We start from the raw sequence: 27,731 nt of genomic DNA, 5'->3' as shown, positions 1-27,731 counted from the left end.
CTCAGTGGCCGTTCAGTCACCTCGGCTGGTACTGAGCAGTTGTCACGAATGCATGAATACAGAGAGAACGTACATGCTGTATTTAATCCTGGTGATACTGACTGCATTTAAACTATACAGTAAGCTTACTGTAAGCAATTTTGCAAATTCTTGAATGCACCAGTATAGTTTCTCCACTGGACAGCTTGCTCAAGTGGACAGGAGAGATTCAGAACTGGAACTTGTATCAAATCTCTTGTCTACAAGTTCCTGACTTCCTCTTCCCCTGACAATTCATAATTTTTCCCTTCTCTAAAACACATTGTCTATCCTATGCAGTGGAAAACATTTTAGGTTTCAAATCAAAAGTAGCATCAGTTTCATTAGTCATTTAAAATAAAGAGGAACTACTGCAGACAACGTAAAACACAGTTTATTTCCAATCATTTGTCTAATTCACATGCAAACTGGTTTATATTAATAAAAGTAAATTGCATTTAGAAACAGTTTGGTGAGCTTTTAACCTCAGCAGTACTGCTGTACAGCTGAAGCTACACTGCAAATTAATATAATTTGTTTTAACTTAGGGAAATGTGGTTAGATGGGTAGTGAAGACTTCCGAGACCTTCCACAAAGAAATATTTATCTATTCAGTAGCCCCTCTTCTGCTCTCATCTTATCTACATGAAACATTTCATCTGTTAATCTCACATTTGAAGACCATATTCTTTGAAGCTAGCAGTCAGGAGAAAATACTTGGAAATACAACAAATATAAAAAGATAACAGTCACTAGCAAATAATACAAGATTACAGTAGTAACTGAAGTATCTATTTCAAGCTAGAATACTGAAGCCTTAAACAATTCCTACATTTTAGCACTGACACAGAACTGCAATACACAAAGTATATAAGCAGGAGGAAAAGCTGGTTTGCAAGAGGTAGAAAAGGTTTTATAAAATCTTTAGGCACAATTCTTAGCAATCTTTTAAAAGCCAACAGAATGTTACAAAGTAATAATGACCATTACACATGTATTTGTACAAGTCTGTTTATTTTTACCCTTTGGAATAAAAGTATATTTCATGCACTCTCATATAATCTTTTTTCTTCTATATTGTTTGAAGACTATTTTTCTCCTCTATCACGTGATTACAGAAGTTTTATAGGCTCTCAGGAAGTCTTATCACCAGGAGTTTTACAGCAAAACTGATACACTATTACTTAACACTTTTTCAAGAGGAGCAAGGGAATGCAAACACTGTTTGCACAGGTTCATGTATCAAAGAATAGAGAAACACACACTCAAAATTCATAAAAATATTGTTAGTTCTTTTGGTTTACTCCTGCCTCAAACAAGAAGTGAATACTTTTAGAAGTGAACTTTCTCTTTTTCTTTTTTAATCACAATTTCCACAAATGTATGCTTTACAGTGCAGTGGTGATACTCAAATATCAACAATATCCATAAATCAAAATATCAAGATCACTAAATTTACCATGAACTAACAGACATTCACAGATAAATCTTAGTGTCAGTTCAAAAAGATGCCTTCTTTGAGCTAAAGTACATAAGGCTTTACTGGTAATGAGTTCTTATCGAAGATTTGCTTTATTCCTGTCACAGCATCTTTTTTGCTCGGTTTACTTTTTGTCTTGGTCTTTTTCTGCATCCAGAAGCGCTGACCGGATTCCTAACTTCTTCAGCTCTTCTACAAGATCTCCATTCTGATGCATCTGGAGGAGTATATCACAGCCACCAACGAATTCACCATTGAGGTATACTTGTGGGATGGTAGGCCAGTTAGAGTAGTTTTTTATTCCTGCATGAGAAAAAAATAAAAGTATTAAAGGTTTTTCCCCCTCTATTTAGAATGGTTTTTTAAAGAGAATATACTGCTTCAGCCTGACATAACTACTGATACATTAATTTCTTTCCCTTTGAGGTAAAAATGTATCTATATAGCAGAAGCACTATCAGAAAAACTACGTTAAAGTTAGGTTTGGCTTTCATTCCAACTCAAAGATGTGGGTTGAAAGATATGGAGTCAGCTCCTATACTGACTTCCACCAGGAGCTGCAAAAATGTAGTGTCTCTTTTCCCTTCCAGGAAACAAGCAAATATGATTTTTCAATCAATTAAAGAAACGAGAAGTCTGTAAAAATATTGAGAAGCTTTTACATTCAGTTATCGTTTATATTTCCCAAAGGGACTTTAAAATATTGTATGTTCTTACTGAGTTCATACAGTTATACTTACTACTGCAATTTCACTTGCAAGATACATTTGCCCCTCAGAAGCCTTACAAATTTCAAATTGGTTTATCTTTCATTGCCAGACCTTACAACCCATGGGAGGGGCACAAAGGCTGAAGTCCCTTAAAAGTACTCACTAAACGAAACAAAGCTTGAGTCTCAATTACGAAGTAGAGAATTAAAGTTTAAATCTATACTTCATAGAAGACAAATGCAGGACCACCCAAAAATATTAACTGATCAGATGGTATAAATTGAATCTCATCTTGCACTTAAAGACGTCACACAAAAAATTATACAGAAGAATCACTATATCTCATTAACCACTTTTTAAATAACCTTCACACAAAGCCATTATTTCTGTACCAGAGGAAATAGTTAAATTCTATGTCTGTATGCTCTTATACCAAGTCCACCAGCACTTGCTTAGATACCAAGGTTTGAATTCAACATTTTAATACAGTTTCAATATGCACTGCCTGGAATTTCTCTACTGAAGGCACAGAAGCCCATATAGCAAATTTAAGCCTACAGACAACAGAGGTGCCTTTTCAGACCGTCAGAGCCCACCACCTTGGAAATCAATACTCTAAACAAGTAGGCACGAGCTTTAGCATAGACTGTCAAAATACTAATAGCAAATATTAGACCTGTACAGCAGAAAACACAGGGGAATTTGCTTTCCCCTTAGAAAAAATTTTAACCTCTACAGACTGTACAGGTAAAACCCAAAATATCTGAGGTAAAAAAATAACCAAATAAGCAAATTATGCTCACTTTATTGGAACTTAAAAACACTGTCTTTTTTTAATAAATATGCATAAATGCAGAAATATGCAATGGGATTACAATTTTAATGCATAAAAGACAAAAAAGAGCTAATAATTCCCCTTAGTCAAATACCAGTCTGTTTTAAAAATGCACTAAAATAATCGTAATCTAGAAAAAAATTGTGTTGTGACAAAGCGTTCCTAACTATGAAGTACAACATGAGCTGGGAGATTGTATTTTTACTTCAGATTTTGCAGATAGACACCTAATGCTTTCAAAGTCTAAAATCACAAGTTTAGTATATAAATCAAGGCCAAAAGGAATCCATAACCATGTAACCTCACCTCCAGCATCACTGCTTGTAATTTCTTCCTTAGTATTTCATTAAAACTTGTCTCAGTTGTTTAGATACAGTTTGCAAAAATTATAAGCTTTGATGTCAACTTGTGTTTAGCAGTACTTTTCTTAAACACTCCTTGACCTTTGAGCACTCAGAAGCGCTCAAACTGCCCTAAAAATCTTTTAGCCCATAATAGTTGCAATAAAAAACTCAGTCCTGATATTAAGGCATGCTTAAGGATAACCCTACCCAAAGAAGCCACTGCAGATACAAAATAGAGTTTGTTTTTGTTAAGATACTGCAATGCTAAACATGAATCAAGAACTAAGGGCTCTGCATAATAAATCTACTGTTAATAAGCATTCCAGGGCAATATTTACACCAATTATTCTTTCACCGAAATATTTTTTTCAAGGACTCAAGTGCACTTACGTACAAGCGCTGATAGTACTTTCAAGGATCTAGCCAACTTCAGATCAAAATATGAATAACAATGAAGCTTAGCTGCTCTGTATGCTGCATCTCATGTATTGCACAAGCTGCTTTAAATGCTTTCGTGCCAGGGCTCAACCAGATTACAAACTGAACACCTCCCGAAGTGGCTAACCAACTCCTAGTATCAGTAACGGCTCTACTAAGCTACTTCACTAGTGTTAAAGCAAGTTAGCCTGCTCTACGCCTGCTGCAGTCGGGATGCGCTTTTGTGACAAATCCTTTGGCAGTACGGACACCCCAAGGGATTTCCTTCCCCCTCCCTGCAGGTTAACGCTTCCCGCTGCACTTCAGAAGCTGCAGCTTCTGTTTTGAAGCACTATTTGCTTTGTAAAACCACACTCCACAGATCAGGTTTAAAGTTTGACAGCTGAACTGGCAACACTTGAAGGCGGCTGTGAAACCAGAATCGGTGCAAACTGCTACCGAAAGGTGTACCTAGCACACTCCCACCCCATTTCCCCAACTCCAGTTACCCGTTCTCAGCCTCTCTTGTCAGCATTAACACTAATGAATGATGGGCCATATCAAAGAACTGACTCAAGCAATCACTCTCACTCCTACCACACTTTCTCCAGAAAAGCAACACATTTTCATGGAGATCATTATTACTGGTGCAAGCATGATTGAGGGAAAGCTAGCCCAAAGACGGGAGGAAGGATCAAGACCACCCTCTTGGCAGCATTCCATAGTTGGGTAATGTAAAGCAACAATGAAAATAATCTGAGGGTGAACCAGCACAACAGTTCAAACCAGTTTAAACCAGAATTTTTCCAGTATGTAATCCCAAGCTTCTCTGCCACCTTAGTGACCTGAACCAGCCTAATGCCGTCCACCAGCTGAGGGCAGGATCATTTGTGGCACAGCCAACTTAGAGAAACTTGAATAGCCATGGAACCACAGTCCAAGAGGGAGTGCTGAGGTCTCTCAGAGAAGCTTTAATCAGGGAAGCAAGCATATCCTCAAGCTCAAGTTCAGATAAATCACATGAAGTACCAATAACTATTTAGTTTCACAGATCTGAGCACGCTTTTAGGTGAAGAGGCAAGTAGGGGAGTTGTTCTGGTTTCACAACTTGCCATATTTTAGCGCAGGACCAGCTTCAGCAGTTGAACTGTAACAACCTGAAAATACAGTGTTTCAACAGATACAGGAAAGAAACCAACCAGCACTTCAAACATGCCTGAACCACCATCTCTGCAAACAGCCAGCTCTTACTACAAATGGCATAAGCATACATATATGCAAACATTTAAGTTACGTTCAGCTGAATACAAAGCTTGTGATCAGCTCACATACAGCAATCTTGCAGATCAATCTTAGTTGAACAGATGTATTCGATATTTTCACAGCTAAAGGTTCAGCATCCCCTCGCTAACCCCATATGCGTGCACTGCAGATTACGTTCACAGGGAGGATTTAGGAAAGCATGACGTTGCATATTAACTGTTCAGCACCTGAGGCCAGCTCCAGGAGCAGACTAAGAGGGCGTTCAGGCAGCCACTGCTGAATCACCCTTGGCAATTTACAGAGCCCTGCCCTCTCCTCTGTCAGAGACTGCTGTCCACAGACAGGCACACACTGGCTTTTTAGGGTACAGCAGGAGATACAGCTGAAGCAATATGACAGCCTGCTGGCCTGGAAAGCAGCGTTGTTCCCCAGCTCTTCACTCCCTGGTGCTGGCCCTCGCACTCGTCTCACACTACAAGAAGCTAGTTCAACTTGCACGCCCAGTTAATAAATCGAGCTGGCTCTTCGTGCAGTCGGACAAATGCCAAACCTGATTCATGGAAGGGAACAGAACAACTCCTTTAAGCACCTGAGAACCAGCAGGATATTGTGCAAGCGTACGCTCTGTTACTGCATTCAGCACGGCTTAGCCAAACAGTCCAGCTCAAACCACTAATTCCAATTTAAAGCTCAGGTAGCCGGGGGGGCAATAACCTCTCAGATCACCTGCCACAAGCCAGAATTCATGTGGAGAAAATATTTGCTGTACTCAGAAGGGTTCCTGTTACATAGGAAGAAAATATTATACATTCATATGCTCAAGTCTCCAGAGATTATAACTGACAAACACGTTGCCTGTTCAAGGGTTCACAAAAACCCTCTCAATCAAAAGTGAAATGCTGATGGTTTGATTTCAAGGTTTTGGTTCCTCCTTTTTAATTCATGAGTTTGTTCTAGTAAACCATAATTTAAATAAATTTAGATACATAAATAAAGTTTAGTGAGCTACCATGATTTGTTCACCTGCCAAGAACAAAACCAACATTCATTAAAATAGTCATCACACCCAAATTTCAGTATTTAAGCTTTTATACCATACCAACTACTATACTCGTGAACTGAAAAGCAAGCAAGGATTGGAAAAATCAGCCTTTCAGCTAAAAGCTAATGAAAGCCTGAATTAGTCAGATGATACCAAAAACCCAGGAGAAGGAAGTCACCTGATACATGCCAGCATGCAGATTTCAAGCACATTTTAGTGTGTTCTGGACAAGAACTGCTAATGCCATGCACCTGCAAGACTAATTGCTATGTATTTTTATCTTTTTGTTTGTTTGTTTTAAAACTTTCTCAAATAACCACATAAAACCTTAACAGTCAGCTATGCACACTTAAGAGAGAAAGAAGGAAGAAAAGCATCACGAGAACAGAGCACTAGCCTTCTATAATTAGCAAAAAACCTTATATAGAAAAGCTCTTATGACTCAAGCAGTAAGGGTGAAACTATTGGTACATACTTCTTGTGCAAATGATTAGCATCATTTTGTAATTTATCAAAAGAACCCTGGCAGACAGTGCCGGCAGGGAATACAGTGGTATAAGTCCAAGCCATTCACCAAGTTTCACTATACTGTTCACAGAGAACAAAAAAAAAAATCTGACTAGATAATGAAGTATTTTAGGAGTCTTTTAATGCAGCTTTGTATCTATTAACTAAGCAGGACAGCGTGGCACAAATAGCCCGATGTCCAAGAATTACCCCGTAAGCATAACTGCATTCTGCAGATAACTCAGACGCTCTTGGACACAGTAAGGGCGCAGAAACCAAACGGGGCGTCCGGGCAAAGCAACACCGATACCGCATCTCTGGGATACGCTTCAAATTCCACAGACCCCCAAACCCGGGACGTAGGCCTGTTTATAAAACACCGCCAAAACCCCAAAAAGCGAGCACAAGCAGGTTCCGCCTGTGAAAAGCGGGCGGGGGCTGCCACACGGAGCCCGCGGGGTGCCCCGGCAGCCCCCGAGGGCGTCAGGGCGTTAAGGCAGCCCCGACCTCCCCGCACGGTGACGCACACCGGAGCCGCCCGGGGGCCTTTGCGATGGGGAAACCGGTACTTCGGGGTTCTGGCTCTGCCCCGTAACACCGGCGTTACACAAAGGGAAGCCGGGCACCGGCCCAGGCTGGGTGTAAGCCCCGGCAGCGGGGGAGGCGGCACCCAAAGGTGACCCCCGGCAGCCGCCGCGCCCGGCCCCGGCCCCGGCCCCAGCCCGGCCGCCTGCCCCGGCCCACCGCTGACCTTGGCGGAGGTCGGGGTCCTGTAGGACGTCGTGGGCGCGGTAGTCCTCCACGCCGTGCAGGCGCAGGATCTGCACGACGGCGTTGCTGAAGCCGCAGAGGGGCTGCGCCGGGCTGCCCTTCATGAACACCACCACCGGGTGCGCCCGCACCAGCCGCTCCACCGCCTCCCGCGACCCCGAGCCGCCGCCGCCGCCACCCTCGGCCCCGCCGCCCTCGGCCCCACCGGCGGCCGCCTGGCTGAGCGACTGCCCGGCCCGGCCCCGCGCGGCAGCGGGACCTAACCGCCAGGCCGCGCGCAAGAACCCCCTCATGCTGCACCGACCGCCCACCCGTGCCCACTGCCAGCCCCCGCCGCGCTCCGCCGGCCCCGAGCCAGCGCCGGCCGCCTGTTGGTGGAGAGTAGGAAAGGTCGCGGAGGAGATTCTCCTTTCCATAGGCGTAGTCACCCGCCAATCAGCATCAGTAGCCAGTAGCGTGAAAACACAACGAGCCTTGTCCCACCCAGCAACCCTGAGGGTACTTTGCTTTCTTATTTGTGGAGGGAACTGTGCCGCTGCAGCTCATTGCGGGAAGCAACTGTCAATCTTACATGATTTGGTTAATCCCCTCCCACGCCGCGGACGCGATTGGTCAGGTTTCCCCGGTGCGGTATTTTGCTCAGGAAGCCCTGGGGCGGGTAGCTCCTTCCGTTTCCAGGTAGCGGTCATGCTCATGGGGCTTGACTCGCTTCAGCCGCCTTGTGCCTGGCGGCATGAGGGATGGATGTGCCGCTCTTCCCGCCGCGGGGCGCGGAGCCGCCCAGTACCCGCTGTCCCTACCGCTGGTTCCGCGGGGCGGCCGGCGCGCAGGCTGAGCAGCGCGGCAGGGATGCCCGTCGGGCGGCCCCCGCTGTGCTCAGCCGCTCCCTTCGGGCCTGGCGTGCGGGCAGGGCCCGGGGGCTTCGCGGAGCCGTGAGGGCGGTGCGCTGGGCGTCTGTGGTGGAGTCGGTGGATGTGCTGGCGCCGGCTGCCCCCCGCCTGCCCTTTGATAGAGCTCCCTGGGGTTGGGGGGCGAGCCGGGAGCGAACACGGTGCTTAACGGGTAAATGAAATCTGGGGAGAACGGGGCTGCGGAGGAGCAGGCAGCTCTGCTCTGTCGGCTGCCTGCGCCGAGTGAAACTTCGGCGGTGAAGCGTGTACGAACGTGTGCGAGCGGCGGCGGTAGCCGTGTGTCCTCGAAAGAGCAGCGCCGTGGCGTTGGCACGGGAGGCGTTATGTGTGCAGCTGACAGGGTGCTGGATGGGCCTGCGCCCTGGGCAGCTTTGGCTGCATCTGGTGACCTCTTTGACTCTATTCACTTGCTCAGTTTTGGTTGATTTTTAATGGGGTGAAGCCGGTGGTTTATGTCACAGAGAAACTAGCACTTCTTTGCATGCTTTGCTTTAGCACTGGGAGAGGAGACCCGGGTAACAGGTAGCTTTGTGCAGCTTGGTTTGACACTGGAACAGCTGGCAGGGTTAGCAGTGAGATGGAGAGATGGGAGCAAGATTGGGCTGGCTGGCTGCTTGTGCAAAAGGGCGGGTTCAGCTGGTGCTGGAAAACATGCAGAACTGCCCAGCATCAGCTGGAGAAGTGCTGAATTTGGAACATGTCCTGCAAACAGTTGCATGTGCAGCAAACTTTGAGCTCCTGTGCAGATGCTGGATTCTTTCTAAGAACTTGGAGCAGAGCATCGAGGTCTCCTACAGTGGCCAAGTCCATCCTGTAAGTAGAAGAAAGTGTTGAAAAGTTTTTCTCTGTACTAAACCACAGTTTCTCACAAATAACAAATTACAGTGTATGTTTGAGTATTAATTTACATTGCTGCTCTGGCATCTGGACTTTTGGTATATTAATGGTCATTTGTATTACTTGCATTTGTAAGGAAAAGAATTTTTTTTCACCCCAGTTCTGTTCATGTGAGAATTAGCAAAGACCAGCTTATCTTTGGTATTCAGAAAACTGTTTGCTAGTTCTTGATTTTTGTGGAATACAGTTGATGCTTGAGTGACAACTTGTTTTTCATTTTCTATGTAATCAGCTTCAGGCATCACTTCTGTAGCCTTTTATTTAAATTTCATTTGAACGAATTCCAAAGGGAATTGTGGCAAACTTGCAGTTTCTCATCCCATGTGAATAGCTTATATTAAAAAAGTGTTGCTGCAGTATTTGAAATATATGTATTTATAAAGAAATACTTTCTGTTATGAATCTAAAGGCAAAGTTCATGTATTGCTGATGAACACTGTGCATTTTCTGTGTCAGTATGTTTGGTTTTAGCAGAACATCAGAAGATAGGCATGGTCGTGCTGATTAAGGCACAGAAAAGTTATTGCTTTTTGCATGCTACATTATTACAAGTTATTGCATATTCTAACATGTTGTGATTAACATGGTGCAAGGTTGTGCAATATGAAAAAAAAAAAATCCTGAATTTCATTCTAGCTATTTCTACAAGGAGACGATTCGTAAAAAATAAAAAGTTAAACTGAGGACATCAAACTGAAGTGTAGTAAACCCTTGTGAGGATATGCTTCTTCCTGAATAACATAATAACAGTTGCAGTTTGATCCTCTGTAGTCCAAGAGATGCCCTTGGTTGTTAGTACTCTGGGCATACCAGGCTTGCAGAGAGAGTACCTGTGTGAGGAAGCCGAGGCATGCCTGTAAGAGTCACAGCAGCAACATGCGCAATATTCCTCTAACAGTTACCATTCTGTTGCCACGGAGATAATGACTTATCCCATGTCATTATTGATCTATCAACAGTAAGAGCAATTTTGCAGTCTGATATTGTTTAGCAAATAGAGTAACATCTGCTGAACACTGAAAAACTGCTATAAATGCTAGAAGGATTCTCTGAAGTCTGTGTACTGGGTTAAATAAAAATACCTGAATGTGTAGTTACTCACTGTAGTTTTGTGAGATTGACCTGTGAGATATTATTAAGCTTAACAGAATGCTTTTATATAAAATACTTAGTGTGACCAAATACTTTTGGATTATGAAACATGCAGCGCTCTAATAGTGGATAAATGCTTTTCTGTGCTGATAAGACTTAGAACAATTAGCCCATGTACACTCTAGAAACAGATAATTATGTTACCTGCCCAGTCTTCTATCAGTCTAAGTGAAACTTCTTGTATTTTCCAGATAATGATTTAAATCACCTGTTCAGAAGAAATATTAATGGGACTCCGAAAGGACTCCTGACACTTTGCTGATGTTCCTGTTAGAAGACCTATTATCGCCTCATTTTGAAAACAGTAATAAAAGCACCAGTATTCAAACTGCAGGGCTTAAATGCTCACAGTTAGTCACAAATTAGGTTACTTCCAGGCATTCTGCTGCTGAACAGAATTACTAGTTATGAATTGGTGGTTTGAGGTTCTTATGCAGTGCACAGGAAGGTAGGCACCTGAGAATTATGATACTCTCAACAGAAAGCTTTTTGTTTGTTTTTAAAAAGGATAGGGCTAAATTAGCTGCTGAGAAAGATCAGAAGAAAAGTTTCATGAGCTTATCGGAACAGGACACCTCTTCATGTCCAAGTCAGATATCTCTGGCTTTCTGACTTGTGATAGTGCCTGGAAATGAAAGTTCCTTATTGTGCCTTAACAAATGAGCTCTACTTAGGCGGTTTTAGTGTCTCTCGAAGCTTTTTAGTAAGATGGCTTGAGCTCCAGCTGTTCTACGTGCCAGGTAAATAATTTCAGCATACCATCAAAGCAACATCTGGCAGCACCAACATATCCTCAGTTTTGAGAGCATTAAGAATGCTTAAAATGTACCTACAGTTCTGGACTGCACAGTTAGTATCTGTGTGGGATGCCTGAATTGTGAATGCTGAAGAAACATATGAAAAGTTCTTGGTTATTTTGAAGATGTGCTAGTTTGAAAAAGTTGTGCAACAGGCAGCAGAAATGTAGAAGTGCTGTAGGGGTTTTACTGGCTTAGAAACTGGGAAATGAAGATTTTTGGAATCTGAACTGCATCTAGCTTCCTGGTTTGGATCTCACCTGGTGACCTATAAGCAAGTTTGTTTCTGAACTAGATGAGTAATTAAATAGTATTTATAGATTTACAGCGTATTCCTAAGAGGGTGTTTGCATTAGCTTTAAAATACAGCAGTCCATTTCATAAATGACAGAGGTGAAGAATATGTATGAAATGACCTAAGTCAGTTTAACTGATGGGCGATCTTCATGGTCTAAGGCAGTTTTTGACTTGGATCGCATAAGGATGCCTTTGGCAGAGAGAGGTCATGCTAATAATCAAAGGAAAAATGCCTGAGCCCCACATTTAACAAATAGAATGGAAGATCATGTTCAAGCTTGAATGTGAATCTTTAAACAAGGCACTCAAATATATGCCTCTTTGTAGTAACGCTCTGCTTTGTGAATTGTGAAGCTGTCCTGGAGCAGGGACCATGTAGTATGGCCTTTGTAATAGAGGTGTAGAATTATTCTTAGGGATAAGCAAACTTCTTGCAACTATTCTGCCTGACCAGAGTCTCTTAGACCCTTGTTCCTTATTTGCAGATGGGAGTGATGCTTGAGGCTTTCAGTATTGCAGAGGAAACGTAATTTTATATACCTCTGACTTACATGTAGTGCTAGGAAACGTTACCTCTAATGAGAACACCTCTTGCCTCTTTTCAGCCAGGAGTTATGAATGCCAGAATCTTTCATAGGCCTGAAAAAAGACTGGGCAAACTCAAGAAAGTAAAATTGATTGGCTAAATACAAGGAGACTGGGTCAAGTCTTGAGCCATAGAAGGCTAGGGACTGGAATTGTAACCTTATGCATGTCCTACCCTTTGCTTCCTGTGCGTTCACTTTTGACCAGTGTTGCAGGAACAGCGTCCTGGGCTCTGAGTATCTGATTTAACTTGGTATGGTAATTTGTACCAATTGTAATTTACTTAAAATGCTGGAAATGTCTTCAGTCTTTGGTAATTGTGGGAAAGCCCTAGGGGCACTCTCTGCCTGTTAAGAAAGATTGTTGAGCCCCAGTTAAGTTCTACCAGCATGCTCTAGGTATAGCTACGGTGATAGGAGTGCTTTTGTTGGCTTAGCTTGTTTTAAGAATGTGCAGTTGCGGCGAGGCAAGAAAAGCTCCGATTAGTGTGGATTTCGTGTCCACGAGGGGGCTCTGGCAGCTCCTGTCTGGCGGCTGGTGATCCCTGAGTTACGCACTTCACTAAAATGGCAAGCTGTAGTAACTGAATGCTCTTTCCCTCCGAGAGTGATTGCATCTGTTCTTGTTCAGCACTTTTGAATTGCATTCTCTCTTCTGTGTAAAGTTGGTGGGTTTTTTTTAAGAAAAAATACAGTAAGGTATTTTTCTGTCTCACTCTGAGAAACGCATGTCATGTTACAAAAACTTTCCTCAACTTTAATAAACAGCATTGCCTATTTGATCTCCTCTGTGGTAGAAGACAGATAGGACCAAGCATGTGTCATCACGTGTGAGTTTCAACTGTATGAGATATTTCTCCAAGTAAAAATTCAAGACTTTTGCACCCATCAATGTATTTGTAAAGTAGATGGAATTGTTATGGAGAATCTTAATTGTAAGAGCGTTGGGTTTTTTTAAATCTTAGTATTTTTAAACTTGGTACTACGGTATTTCAATAAAGATTTTATTTTTTCATCATGCATCCTTTAGTCTTTCAGTTTTTTCTAGGAATGTGTATACACATTTTAACACATTTTTAAGTTCTCATAAAGTTCCTTTGAAAAGGAACTGCAGTCTAGTGAATGCTGTGACCCTAAATCACATGAATTGCTGTTGCTTGATCTTTAACAGATACGTAGTAAAGTAATTCTGGGGAGCCTGGAAGCTTTTTGTTAAAACATTAGTCTTCAGGTGCTAGTGTTATCAGTGTAATTTTATATTAGATGTAATATAAATAAGCTTTCATTACTGTAAAAATGTTGAGGGTAATTCTCAGCTATATACCGTGTGCTCATGGGAATGCAGAAGTGGTATTTTAAAGCAGAGATGAAGAAAAGCTTAAGCGAGTAACTAAACTAAAATTAATCATTGCAATCAATGATACTTGTTGTAGAAAGATTTTCCTAGTACCACTATTATGTAAAGTGCTGTGCAGAATATAATGACCCTCATCTCACTTGCTTATACCTTTTCATATGAATTGAAGCTTTCAAGTTTTGATGCCAGTTGGAGTTGTTTTGACTAAAATTTCCCCACAGGAGTTCTGCAATTGTTTATGCTTTGCTAAAGAGAACTTGAATTTGGATGAGGCAGATGTAAAGTGTGATGCCTCTCAGAAGACAGCTGTGGCGTGGAATTTGAGGGCTTGAAACTTTACTGGAAACTGATCTTTGACAGGAATGTGCATGGAAATCTGCCTATGTTTGGCTGTGGTATGAGGTTGCAAACTTACTTGTATATGTACAAACTAAATTGAGCTAAAAGTATATTGGTTTTTTCCCCCTACTGTATGCGATACTGTCCCTGTATTTCTGAATTTTTGTGGGCTGGGCTAGAGTCCATTTCCAGTAATGAAAGTAAGGAGAGGTGCACAGAGGTGTGGGAAGCTGGAAGTCAGACAGGCGGAGGGGAACTGTACTTCTTATCTGATGCAGACAGCCACACTGGTTGCTCCTACATGTGGATGGTACAGTGTCTTCATTCCAAGCCTACAGCAATCATTGTCTCTGTCCCTTCAGAGCAGGGAGATTCTCTGACCAGATGTGTAACCTAACAAAGGACACTGAGACAGGGAGTATGGAGGGGAGAGGGAATCAGACTGACTAGGAATGTGAGTAAGGCTGTAGCAACTAGGTCTGATGGCACAGACAGCAGAGACAGCTAGAGTGGTGCTGGATGAAATTAGAAATAGAAGAGTTATGGGTTAAAAAACCCCAAAAACCTCTGCCATGAAAAAGATGGAGGGGGCTAGGACTGAAAAGGCTAACGTTGTGGTGCATAAAAAATAGGCTTTCCCAAAAGCATGGAAATGAAACCTCAAAGCTTTCAGGTGAGAATCCAGTGGTAGCATGTTTCAGCCTTGTGTGCCACTGCTCACCTTAGTGACCACCCTACAGTCATGAGCAACCAGCTTGTGATCTTTCAGTTACTCCCTGCATAAGTTACCAGATCATATTCCGATCCAACATGGTTCGTGCAAGGATCGATGTGAATTTGCATTGCGAAGATGTTTGTTGATTGACTTTGAAGGAAGCAATCGTGGATGCAGGTTGTTAAAGGAATGATCTTACAGTTGCAAAGTAGGACACTCAAGAAATGTTAGATTTAGGCTGAACAACTTTCAAAATCCTGCGTAGGAGACACATGAAGTATGAAAACCTGTCTCTTGAAAATCTGCCTGTTCTAAGAACACGTGAACTAGTTGAGAGCACTGCCAAATGCCCCTATAGATACTGTGATTTTCTTGATTCTGACTTCACATGCAGTGGTTTTAATGCTCATAACTGCATGACACAAACAGGTTGGTTTGGTGGTGGTTACTAAGCATGCACTTTAAGAGCGCAAGCAGTTCTTTCACAGCTTCTTCACAAATACAAGTGTATGCACCTTTCTTAAATTTGCATTAAACTAATTGCATGGAACCTCTCTCTAATTTTAATACTTACCTTTAAGTTAATTTCTTGCAAATCAGTGATCAAAGTTTCAATGCTGCAGTGCTCTTCCTCTGAAGTTCACGGTAGCTTTCCTCCCATGCTGATGTCCATGGCAGCTGAGATTGCTCAGCAGCCTCCTGGGATATAGCTAGCAACTTGCAGGATTAAGAACTTGTACTGGGAAGTTGTGTGCCGTTTAATTGTAGCACTTGTTTGGCTTGTACAAAGGCCTATTTTATTATAAGCTTGACTTCACTTAAAAAAAAAAAAAAGGCATTTGCACCCTGTGAACAAAAGCCTGGGAAAAAGCTCTGAGTTTTGGAACAATCAGTTTTCTTGTGACAGTGGGGACAGATCATTCTGAATCATCGTTGGACTCCCTTCCCCATCAGTAGCCCTTTTGATCTTTGTCCAGAGGTTTGTTCGGATACTAGCTTTCAGCTGTTGGTAGTCCTGGGAAGCATGAGAAGACAAAGGTACATCCCAGCAGCTGCTTTCTGTCACTGTACTTTAGTTTGAGATGCTCAATTGGAGGAAGTAGATCTGTGCTCTGTTGTAGTTTAATGCTAGACTACCCTGGCAAATGATTTAAGGTCCATGTGCCATTGAAGGAGGAAAGTAAAACTAAAGACTTCTTAGAACCATGGTATTTTAAACACTGGCATATGAGAGTTTTGTGTAGCATGTGTTCCCCATCCTTTAAAAGACTAGATACAAATAAATTGTTTCACAAAGCTGGCACATCTAGAAATAGGGAGACTAGTACAGGCAAAAGTGTAGCTCCAGGCTACTGAGTCTCAGGGAAATCAAAATAGCAAAATTGAGTTTATGGTGTGAAGGTAAGCAAGGAGAGCCACATGCAGTCACGTGTGATTAATTTTAATAGTAGAAAGTTTATGGAATGTTGTATTTCAACAGTTGTCAGCTATTTATCCAGAGGAGTCCAGAGAATATTTTTTAAACCAGCTTATGGCATCTCCTTCTGCAACTTAAAAAGAAATATGTGGAGTGAGGGGAAAAAACCCAATCTGCTGGAGCTGGACAGAGGAGGTTTGTCTTCAGATCCTGATTTTTCAGTGGACCTTGGCTTCCCCTGGCTTGTCTCCTGCTGGTGTCAGTGGGGGCGTTGCTGTTAGTTACAAAAGTTAGCACTGCACACTCCTAAACATATCACCTCTATTTTGTTGCTGCTCCCTCCACGCTTTCAAAGCAGAAGTCAACATAACCCTTTCTTCATCCACTTTCTGGCATGACTAGGTTCTTGCTGCCCCAGAACATCTAGTCTTTTTTTTCTAGGTGCATTCTGACTCCCAAGCAAACTGTGTACCTGCCTGCAGTTGAAGGTCTCTGGATGCTACTGTAATCCAGTCATTAAACTTTTTTTTGGTCCATGAGACTTCACGGCATAAATCAGTAACTGCATAAAATCTGAGACTTCTTCAGCTGTGTCTTAAAAAGATATGAAAATACTGCCTCTATGTAGGACTATTCATAAACTTAATTAAATTTCATACATGTCTGTAAAACAAAAAGTGGATGAATATTGATTTTTTTTCCTGTTTAAATAGAGTATAAACCACATGCGAAATAGAGAACATCTTTCTTTTCACAATGTGGAGAGACATTTGGACTTGTCTTTATTCCTACACCTACCATGGATGTCAAGTCTGTATTGTTTGATTCACTTTAATATCCATTAATCAAATTCTCATAGATGAAGAACATGAAGTTTTACAGGTAAGAAATGGTTTCTGGTTTTAATATACCAGCTAATTAATTTGATTTTTAGACTTTTGTCATTTGTAGTACTGCACAGGATTCACAAGTGGTGTGTGCTCCCTAAGTGCAGTGCTCCAAACCGCGCAAGCCTGAGCAATCCCACTGTCTTATCTCATCTGGAGAGAGATGCGTCATATGAGCAAGGTTCTCTATTTCTGTTTACAAGTGGAGAAACAATTCACTTTTTTCATCCCTCTGTTTTCTCAAAGATACTTTTACACTCTCCTCCATTTTTCAGTCTCCTTCCATTTCCATGTTAACTTATCTTCCTAACTTAAATAGGTCACCGAGGACTGTAAAGACACTTGGGAAAAGAGAGCTATACAGAATAGTGCATTTCAAAATATATTGTAAAGAAGGTAGCTGAAAGCAGGGGCGATTTCTCAAAGAAACAAAGTAAATTCAATTTTTTGTTCTGGTTGCAAAGTGTAGACAAGTTAGAAACTGCATTTCCTGCACAGCTGCTAACTTTGCTGGTGCCTAAATGTTACAGACAACTTCCAGAAAAGAACTGGAGTCACCCCGGGGGATGGGGGACACAGGAGAGAAAACAATGTGGGACTTCATAGCTGATGAGTGAAGATGTTCCTCAGGGCAAGCAGAGTTGTGTCGTGGGGTTCTGTTCCTACCCCAGCTGTGGGGGGGATCAGTTCAAGTCTGATCACTTTTATCAGCTTTTCACACCCCTAGTGTATTCTTTTGGGCATGGAGTGTTTTTTCTTATATTTAGGGAGAAAAGAAAAGCTTTCTGAGTGCTTTCGGACTGTTAAAGATGTGTAGGCACCAGAGTGAGAACAAAAGCAATGCCTGCGAGAACCTCCAAAGAAAAACGTAGAAGAAAGGTGGAGAGGTTGTGGAGGCCTCATCCCTGGAAGTGTTCAAGGCCAGGTTGGATGGGGCTTTGGGCAACCTGGTCTAGTGGAGGGTGTCCCTGCCCATGGCAGGGGGGTTGGAACTAGATGGTCTTTAAGGTCCCTTCCAACCCAAACTATTCTGTGATTCTATGAAATAATAAATCCCAGGAAAGGGAGAGTTGCTGCTTTGTTCCCGAGGCAAAAATTGTTTGATATCAACATGGACATTGAGTGTTTTTTATTAATGTTTTGATAGCACTGGAGGACTCTAGTATCATCAGTGACAACTGTTCCTTTAGAGCATATGTTCCAAACAATACGGTGCAATTCAAGCAAGTGCTGTCTGCACGAAGAATCCTGACATCTAGTGCGTGTGATGCAAACAGTCTGTTTTGCTCTTAAATAAATGGAGCAGTGCCTCAGCTGGTTTATACTGGCTTACCTCTCTTTGAATTCAGTGGACTTATGTCAGTTTTTGCCTGCTAACCTGTTCCCATGTTCTTCTCACTGTTAGGCTTGCTTCTATCAATTGCAGAAGCTGCAGAGATCTGAGGCTTCTTCAGCAGTATCTTGCACCTACCAGAAAACTTGAAACAGCTTTCCTCTGTTCCTAATTGCATATGTTTACTGCAGTGATACTGGGAAGAGTACATCCAGATTTAAATATCTTACAGACTGAAGGCTCCTATTCTCAGAAGGGTATATGGATGTAAGGGACTTGGTTTATGATGATTGATTTAACGGATGTTAACGCTTTGTGTATTTAACATTGTGCAAACTCCATTTTGACTGCACAGTCTTCTGTGATATTTGTGAACTTCCAGTTTGATATGAAATTCCAAATCTAAAAGCAAATTAATAAAGGGCACCAAGCATCACTTCTGTTTACATGGAAGCATACTAGCACCAAAAAAAAAATACTCCAAAATCAATTAATTTGGAATTTGTCTTGTAGAATCTGTGCTTAGATTTCAAGTGTCCTTGGAGTGTTAAAATATCCCAGTGTGCTGATGAGTGGGAACGCAGGTGAATAGTAAATGCTTCATTGTGGAAGAGTATTTGGGCTAGGGGCATCAAGCTGATACTGTAGCACAAGGTCCCACTTCCCTGTAGAGATAGTCTGTGGATCTCCACTCAGATGTGGAGCCTCATTAGACAAGAGGTGAATTCCAAAATACGCAGTAGGGAGAACGTGCAATACCAGGTTAAGTCCGGGTGGTTTCAGCATGAATACAGGGTAGGAAGTTCACCTGGTTTACTGGTATGATCCTTGCCCTAAGTGCTCCTGAAGATACGCTGTTTTGACGTTAGCATTTAGAGTTTATGGCTCTTTGTTCTTCTGTAGCAACTCCTACCACCACCCACTGAAGCTTTCTGTCAAGCAAATGCAACTTCTAGTAGCTATAAACCACCAACAACAAAAAAGCCCTGAGAAGCCCCAGTGTTGAAACCTGTCATGCCAAAGACATATGTCACTGGTATGCTGCACACAAATGTTGCTCTGCCAACAACTGCTGTTCCTCCCACCCCAAGGCTGCCATGTGACTCATTATTTAAATAACAATTTTACATCGCTGTACCCAAGCAAACATAAAAGGAAATGTCTTAATATCTTTTAATACTTGTTTGTCATCAGTTATGAGTGTGAATAAATTGGTGTGTTATGCTAATAAGAGAGAGCAGCTACCTTGCAGCATAATAAGTGCTTCTGTATTGCCCTAAAGATGTCGTGCAGGTCATCCTGTGGAGTAAACCATGCCAGCACCATTGTTACTTTTGTAGTATTTGGTGCTTTCCACCCAGTCTCTTGGGTATTCTGGTCATCACAGGAAATGTCTGAAAATGCTGTATATTCACTGACAAATACGCGTGGTTTGGTTTGGAGGCCGAGCCAACTGCTTCTAAAAATATATTCCTTTCTTCCAAGGAAAGAGAGCTAGAGCTGCTGCTCTTTCCTTTTCAGAAGCTCCTCAACCCTTACCTGCTGCTTGCAGTTTTTGTAACCTCTCCTTTGTTGTTTAGGTGTGGTGTGTGAGCAGCTTTGTATTGTTTGGGTAATGCACCGAATGCTCATTTACTTAATGCCCGCTGTTTGCCTATGTATGTTGGTTTTTCTAACTCAGCATGTACAAAGCTGTTTGAGGTAGTAAAGTCAGAGCCATGAAAGCCGCCACATAAGGAAACGCAGAAGAGGAACTTAATGCAAGCAATTCTTAGATAGTGATGCTTTGTCCAACCCCAGCAAGCTTTCTGAATACAAGGGGCTGTTTTTATTTTGGATTTAAAAGATCTAGGCATACAAAGTAATTTGTTAGGGGGTGGTTTCACAAGGAATTCATCACTGCCAGTGAGGGTTGCTCATATACTCACTGTGATGACTGAGCCAGTCTTCCCAATGCAAATTCACAAATAAGATTTTCTGTCTCTATCATCTACCTATTCTAGACACGTTCCTTTGGAGTCCAACTGTTTTGGGTTGTATCCAGTTCCTCACACTATTCCAAAGGTCATTAAGAGATAATCAGCTCTGAATTACTATGGGGCAAGAACAGTTCCATAGGCACAGATTCGATTTTATACACTGGTGATATAAACTTTACTCCAAGTAAATAGTCTGAACTATGCTAGCGAATAGATTAGATTTTCCAAGTTAGGCTTATCCAGAGGGATATTACAAGCGTTCAGTTTCCCTCTCAGTGACAGCTTAAAAGGTCATAGTAACCCCGAATTGTGCCACTACAGGACCCTCTGTGGGTATTCAGAGCTTCAAGGTCAGAACCAGCTATAAAAGTACACTCCTCACCATTAAGTTCTGACAAAATTTCCATTTACCTTTTCCACTGCTGGTGAGGGATGGCAATTCCTGGTGGTTGGGAGCAATTTAAATAGAGAGCTATTCCAAGTAAGGTGGTGTTGGCACATGGATGGCTGATCACCTTGAATACCTGGCTGTGGGCAGAAGTGAGCCCGTGAAGACTGATGCAGACAGATAGGGCTACTGATATGGGCCAGTCCACCCCAACCAGCATTAGAGGGTGGAGAGCTGCTGTCCCCTGGCTCTCACAGACTCCAGGCACTCACCCTCTCCACTTCTGAACCACGAGGCTCTTGGCTGCAGTACTGTTATGTGTGGGAGACTTATCACAAATGGCCCGTGTTTCTGCTGTCAGGCAGATGAGCCGCACAAGCTCCCAGCAGCAGAGGGCAGCAATATAACCCCTTCCAAAGAGTTTGGGTTTGTGCCTTACGAAACAAACTTCTTCACATGCTCATTCAGTCTGTTTACCTTATATTATTGTTAAAGCGTGAAGAGGCCGTTCATTCTTTCCTCCTTCTCTTCCTGTGGCTCAATGCACTGGCTTTCAGGCGATTATAACCTTCTGATGCCGCAGATGGAGAACAAGACATTGGTGACTCTCTGGCTTCTCTTGCTGGGCTACAGAACCAGCGCTGTGGCTGGCAACACGCTGCCACCGCTGCTCCTTTGGTTTCTAAGTGATTTTTCCAGAATAACCTGAGCATACACTGTGGACTTTTTGCTTGGATAGGTTACAGAGGAAAGAATCTTCGGAATCAGACTACAGTGGAAACAGGTTTTGTTTCCTAAGTTCTTGGTGTTTTTTTTTTTTTTCCTCAAATGTCAGTTACAACGCTCCATGAATCCAAATGAATTCCTGTTCATACTACAACCTGGAGTTGTTTCATTCACGTATAACTGCTGAAATACAGGCTGCATTCTTCCTTTCTAGGCATTCAAAAGAAACTTTAAGAAACTTGCCCCTGTGTTGGCACAGATCGCTGGAGCTACCGGCATCTGTGGTTTGTTGCACATCTCCTGGTGTTTGGCCACTCTGACAGCTCCAAGTCCCCCAAAACGTGAAATTGTGAGAAATTCATCTTTTTATCTTCTAGTGGATTTTACTCTGCTAAAAACAGCAGAGCGCCGTCACTCACCTGGTACCTCTGGCCACGGCCACCCGCCTGCGGCCGCGCAAGGACAGCTCACAGCGCGCCGGGCCAGCCTGGCCTCTTACCCCGGGCAGGGACGGGGCCTGCCGGGGCGCCTGCCCGCGCGGCCGCTGCCCTCCCAGGGGCTCCTCTCACGGCAGCTCGCCGTAGGGCGGAACGGCGGCGCCGGCCGCGGCCCGGCTTACATAACGCCGCCCGCCGGGCCGGGCCGTGGCGGCGGGGGCGGGCTCTCCGCGCCGCCCAGCGTAGCCCCCGGAGCGGCGGGGCCGGTCCCGGGCGGCCCCGCTGAGGGTGAGTGAGCGCCCGAGCAAGTGAGCGGCCGCAGCGCCGAGGGGGGGAAGAGGCACCGCGGCCCCTTGGGCTGCCCGCGGGGGAAACAGCGGCGGCGGGTGCCGCGGCGGTGAGTGGGGCGCCGGCCCGCGGGAGGGGGCCTGCGGCGCTGCCGGGGGCGCTGCTCGGGGCCTGTTGCCGGTGCTCGGGGAGCTGCGGGGGAGGGAGGGAATAACGGTGAAGCGGCGGCGGCGCCCTGGGACTGCGGCGTCCCGTCCCGCCGGCGCAGCGCAGCGCAGGGGAGGTTCCGCTCGGCTCGGCTCACTGACAGCCCGCCCGGCCCCCAGACCCGCCTCCCTCCTGTTGCTCGGCGCTGCCCCCCGGCCCGCGCCCCTCCGTCTCCGGGATCAGCGAGGCGGGGTGAAACGCCGCCAAGTCAGCGGGCGTCCGGCCCCCGCTCGGCCCCGCCGCCACCCGCCTGGCAGCCGCCGCGCCTTGGTTTGTCCCTTGAGCTGGCCGCCCGGTGCCGTCCCCCGCCGCGCAGGTTTGTGGTGCCGCCGCACGGTGTAACGGTTGCAACGGGTGCCGCCGGAGCCGCAGAGCGGGAGCACAGGCAGGGCTTCTCCTTGCCAAGGTAGCTCCCTATGTGCTACTAATATATATAATAAAGTAACTGCAGTAATTGTAGCGAATCTCCCTAAATAATATAAGCTAAAAGGGGAAAGCCTTTTATTTAACTTCTTTTTAAAGAAATCGCATCTGTGAATAAGGACCAGCCTGGTGGAAGCGTTCAGCTGCATTCTGCAACTTTTCCTTCCAAGGTGTCAGGCTCTTGCCAAAGCCGATTGCTCAGCGTTACTGTCAAATTTGTTCGTCTCCCAGTCCCCTCTGGCAGGGCCCTACTGCAGTTTGCAAGCTCCTTGTATCTGTTCTCCTTCCCCAGCCTCTCTCCCCTTCAAATCTATTAAATATATCCTAGCTCGGCTCTAATTCCCCTTAAGCAGGTCTGACCTTGTCTCCCTTTTTCTTCCTAAACACTTACAAAGGTTTTTCTATAAGAGCCGCTACCCTCGTTTTCAGATTCAGTGCGACTTCCATATGTAAACACCCTCATCCCAATGTGTAGTAAGGCTTTGGTTTCTCATATGCTTGTTTCTGCCATCTCTTTTATTCCCAGATCCTTGTTGGTTTGACCTGCGTGTATTTAAGTCTTTGTCCAGGAAAACTTTATTCCTAGAAATAGCTCTACTGAAATAGGTCAACAGACTGAAATCTGCAGGAATTAGGGATGTATGTGATGATTAATTGTGAAAATGATGGTTGCAAGACTGCTTTCTTTTGCAAGTTCATCAGAGCAGGATGCTTGCCTTCTACTTTCCCTCGAATCTAGGCTATCTTAAATCATTAATGAAAAATAATATCACTATGCTACTCTTACCAGCTCCTTGCTGCTACTTTTGGATGTTACTTTTAAGCTCTTGGCATGCTGCATGCCATTTGAAAATCTTTGTACACAGTGGTTGTTTTCTGGGGAAAGAATTTAAAAAATGCAACAAAACTTTAAAAGCTGATTGGTTACCTTTGAGTGTTTTCCTTCTTTTTCTAAAAGTGTCTCAAATCTGTGGGTTGTTGAAAGGCACATCAGCTTGGCACAGTCTCCGTGGTTGCCAAGTGTGTGAGCCAGTTGGATCTCAAGGAAATGTAGCTCGTTGCAATCAGTCCCGTGGTGACTTTTATTTCAACAAGAAGCAAACATCTTTTGGTGAGTCACGGACATTGTTCACTACAAACTAGTTGTCAGGAAGTGGAGTCTGACAAAACCAATAGGCTCTTTAACAACAGTTTTTCCCTAGAACCAGTGCTGTTTTCATGTTCTTTGTGAATCATCATATCTGGAGCCCTCTCAAATTCCCGACTAAGGCAGAATTAGCTACCATTCAGGGTGTAGTACTGTGGTGCTCTCCTGTCTTCTTGTATTCCTTCTTCTGATAGTTCCAGTTCTTTTCTTCAGCCATGTATTTCACTGCTCCTCCTTTCCCTCCCATCCTGGTCAAGACTTTTATGGTCCTTCCAAGTCTGTTCCTGCTGCGTATGTCCTCTGTTTGGCCTTCGTACATTGACCTCATTGAAAAGAGTGCCTAGCTTTCCCTCTTGTGTAAGCCATTTTTTCTGTGCCCCTCCAGTTATCTGTGGCTCCCAAATCATCTTGAAAACCTCTGTGTACACTTGTGGATGCTCAGCCTCAGGATGTGGCTGTACCTGCATCCACATGACTTTGAAGAGGAATGCCACCACCTGAGAGGATGCTCCAAATCTAGCACCTGCATCACAGCTTCAAAAAGATAACTAGCCTTCATCTTTTAGCATAGCTTCTGTTGGAAACAAGGTTTATGCCATCCTTTAATATGTGTATGCGCATGCATCTAGGTATTTGTCCTTTAAATAATATTGTATTTCCATTTCCCAGTTTCAAGCAAGTGTGATGTAAGGAGAATGGCTCCGAGGTAATTAGGTTCTTGCAAATTTTGTGGAAAAAAACCAACAGGGAAAAGCAAGTCTAGAGTCAGACACTTGCCAATTTTCTCCAGTTTTTAGCTTAGTGACTGAGTGATACATTCATATGTGACTGCCTCCATTTGGCAATAAGCTATTTGGTGTAAATGAAGTTGTAAAGAGAAAAGGAGAAAGATTTTCTGGGTGAATGCCCTGAACTGGCATCTCCCTCAAAACCTCAGAGAAGATAAATAATTCTGATCTGATACATCGTATTTTGAACATGGAAACAGAAAATCTTAGTACGGTTCAGTGTAAACATTTAATCAACCAAGGAACACAGTTCTGTAGGAGATCTGATTTCTTGAGTTGTGCTGGCCACAAAACGCTTTGTTTTTATGTCTCTGCATCTCCAGGGCACGGCTCCCGTCTTTGTTCTGCCAGGCACACATTTGCACAAGTACATCAAGTACAGAAGGGCTATGATCTCAGCTAGTGTCTTTAGATCTATTTTATTTTGACAAAATTGGCCAACAGTTTCAAGACTTATTGAATGTCATCATATAAGCATAATTCCCTTGAAACCAAGCAAAAGTGATGATCACTCATCCTGACTCAGAATAATGTATTCCTTGATGCGGCTGGTAGCGCAAATCCCAGATCATTTGTAGCAATGACAAGATATTGGATTTTTGGTTTGGTTTGATTTTTTTTAATTTTTTTTTTTTACTGTTAATCCTTGTCAGTCGTAGATGGGGTTTTATGGCACAGCTATGACCTGTCCTGGCAAACTTGTTCTACCATATATACAGCTGTGGTTATGTCCTTAGAAAGGGTTCCTTTACAGCTGCATTGGATGTGTCCACTTAAGGATTGTGGGCTAAGTGTGAATCCTGGCAATTCAGGCATGTGAAAGGAAAAAGCCACATGGTAACAGAAAAAATTCTTCAGCTCCGGGAGTGTTAACACAGAGTGTAACTGGCAAGGGAATTTTTTACTTGGCACAGTTATATGAAGACAAAGGTATTCAGGCACCTGAAATCAACAGGAATAAATACAAGGTTCCTAAATACCTCTTTGAGTCTGGCTAAAAACCTCCCCACTGTCTTTGGAGCATAGACAGTGGAATACTTTTATTCTTCAAGGAAAATATGTCTTAAGGTAATGCTTACTGATGGTCAGCAATGTCTCAGCTTTCTCAGGCTTAATTTGACAGCAATTCTGTGAAATTTAAAAATGCAAAGCAAGTATTCAGGATCTTTTTTTGATCATGTGTATCTGCTTTGCAAAGAACTGAATGGTAAGAATTGTGCCTTTAATATTGGTTAAATAAAAGTACACTGAAATGACATGAGAAGAATTGAAAATATTTAAAACTCAGTGTTCAAACCTTAAAACTCAGCCTGTATTACTAATAAATTGAATCACAAGATGGTAACTGCCTGTGTGACTCATGGAGTTGTGAGCCCTGGGGTATTTTAACACCAGCTATCTGAAGTGGCCACACCTCAATGTTGAGATAAAGATGTGGATCTGATAGGGAAGGGCATTCTCATTGACACTACATGTCTGGTTAATAAGTAATCTTTGATGTCTCTGTGTCTGTGCTCACAGCTTAATTGTATTCAAAGAAAAATGCATTGATTTTAGAGATGATGTGGACTCATTTGCTTCCCTTTGGCAGAACTGACTTTTCCTGTCTCTGTTGGTACAAGCAGCTTTTCTATGTTACGCTTAAAAGACATGGGCTTGCTATGAAGTCCTTCATATCAAGGGATTTCAAGGGAATTTCTGCTTTGACTATAATAGACTGAGAATTAAGTGCCAGTCTCAGCCTTGGGATCGCACTGAACAGATGCATGAAATAATATGCTGGAAGAAATCGAAGGAGATAGCAAGAAACAAGGAGAACCATTGGATTGTAATTTGCTTGGAATTCAGATATCAAGTTATAACTTGCTTGTTCTGTTCTTGATTAATGTTTGTTTAGTGGTATTAAAAGGTGAAATAACTTGTTACATTTGTGTTATGCAGAAAGCCTTTTCAGAAATGTGACAGTAATACTTGGGAGCACAAGATGAATGAGAGGCCCGTGTGGGTTAGCTTGTGCTGGGGGACATACTGTTGTACTTAGTAGATACAGTGCCTGTCACCAGGGAATCCTAGAAACACTTTACGTAGGGCTACATGCTGCTCCCCTTGCAGCTGCTGCTGATAATAATAATAATAAAACCCCACTGGCTGTAGTAGAAGAGCAGCCACACCCACAAAAACTTTTGGGTTCCTTTGAGGCAGGTGGATATTACAGTATCTGTAGGATAGCTGAGCAAAGTGAGGCATGAGATACTGTGGTGTTTGCCTAGATGATGCAGGAATTCGTTGGCAGAGTCAGGAACAGTGACAGAACTCTGACCGGTAGCTCAATGTGCAGGCTTCCTCTCCCAGGTACATTCCTCCTACTGTTGGAGAGTAACAGCACCTTGTAATGACTCTCGGTGTCGTGCCTTGTGGGACTACATAACTGAATATTCAGGAAACTGTGATCTTTGATGGAGTGAGAAATGTTCTTCAAGGCTCCTCGAAAATACTCGATTTTCAAAAACAAGTGTACCTGTAAGTATTGTTTGCATCCAGGCTGGCATATACAACCAGAGTTCTCATGAACTCTCCTGAAACTGTTTGCCTAGATCTGCTGAGCAAACAGTGTAGTTGTCAGGTCCTTAATCCATGACTCCCAAACAATATACAAGTTGAGCGCATATTGTTGAGCACACGGTGATCCTTCCCTTCATGCGTTGGACTGATTCGGAAGAGCTGTGTGTTCTCTGCTGTGTTCTTTGCTCTATGATGTTGAAGGCACATGTACAATCAGAGGTTGAAAGTGGGACCAGTGATGTTGCGTGCTTCTTGTGTTGTTGAGTCTGGCACTGTCTGTCGGAGGCTCCGTTTGAAAGATAGATGTGCTGAGAGCATCAGTGTCTCCCTCTGTGAAACCGGGACACTAACATCTCATCTCATAGGGTACACTCAATGTATGTGGCAACTGTCTTGTAGGTACTAGGTTGGAGGGTGTCACAGGTGAGACAGAGTAAACCACCCGTAGTGGATCTGGATGCTTTGGTTTATTTAAAAACCAACAGGATTGGAGCTTTTACCCTACAAGATTATCTGACACGCTGACTCACCTACTCACTCAGCTGGACTGACACAACAGCAATTAAAAAAATTAAGCTGTGAAAAAAGTGTAGGGTTACTTTTGCATGTGTTTTCTCTTCACCTTACATAGAAGTGACACGTGATTTAAAGCATTGCATGCTTGTCTTTTATTTTCCTGCTATTATAATGAGGCAATACTGGCAGAAAAACAC

The 27,731-nt window shown here is 43.3% G+C and overlaps 2 protein-coding genes and 1 non-coding gene across 7 annotated transcripts in view; 2 read left to right on the top strand and 1 right to left on the bottom strand.

Annotated features, from left to right (window-relative positions):
• Positions 1 to 394: 394 nt before the first annotated feature.
• On the bottom strand, positions 395 to 7,818 carry GLRX5 (glutaredoxin 5). Its single transcript, XM_054825894.1, has 2 exons — positions 7,368 to 7,818; positions 395 to 1,801 (listed from the first exon to the last, which is right to left on the bottom strand). Exons 1-2 carry the CDS (start codon positions 7,801 to 7,803, stop codon positions 1,623 to 1,625), a joined length of 615 nt encoding a protein of 204 aa, XP_054681869.1. The 5' UTR covers positions 7,804 to 7,818; the 3' UTR covers positions 395 to 1,622.
• Positions 7,819 to 8,990: 1,172 nt separating this feature from the next.
• The window catches only part of SYNE3 (spectrin repeat containing nuclear envelope family member 3), an 83,296-nt gene continuing 64,555 nt past the window's right edge, over positions 8,991 to 27,731 (top strand). The window contains exon 1 of one of the 5 annotated variants that reach the window (XM_054825887.1): positions 8,991 to 9,111. The gene's annotated coding sequence lies outside the window, so the exon portion shown is untranslated. Of the gene's footprint in view, positions 9,112 to 21,668; positions 22,001 to 22,267; positions 22,505 to 27,731 lie in introns of those variants that run through there. The other 4 variants (XM_054825890.1, XM_054825886.1, XM_054825889.1 and 1 more) reach the window with 4 other exon arrangements.
• Positions 9,958 to 10,230, top strand: LOC129207726 (small Cajal body-specific RNA 13). The gene has a single exon (XR_008577530.1). It is a non-coding gene; the product is annotated as a small Cajal body-specific RNA 13 (non-coding RNA).

The sequence above is a fragment of the Grus americana genome, chromosome 5 (genome assembly GCF_028858705.1).
Source record: "Grus americana isolate bGruAme1 chromosome 5, bGruAme1.mat, whole genome shotgun sequence".
NCBI lineage: Eukaryota > Metazoa > Chordata > Aves > Gruiformes > Gruidae > Grus > Grus americana.
This window is presented reverse-complemented; position numbering and strand designations above follow the sequence as displayed.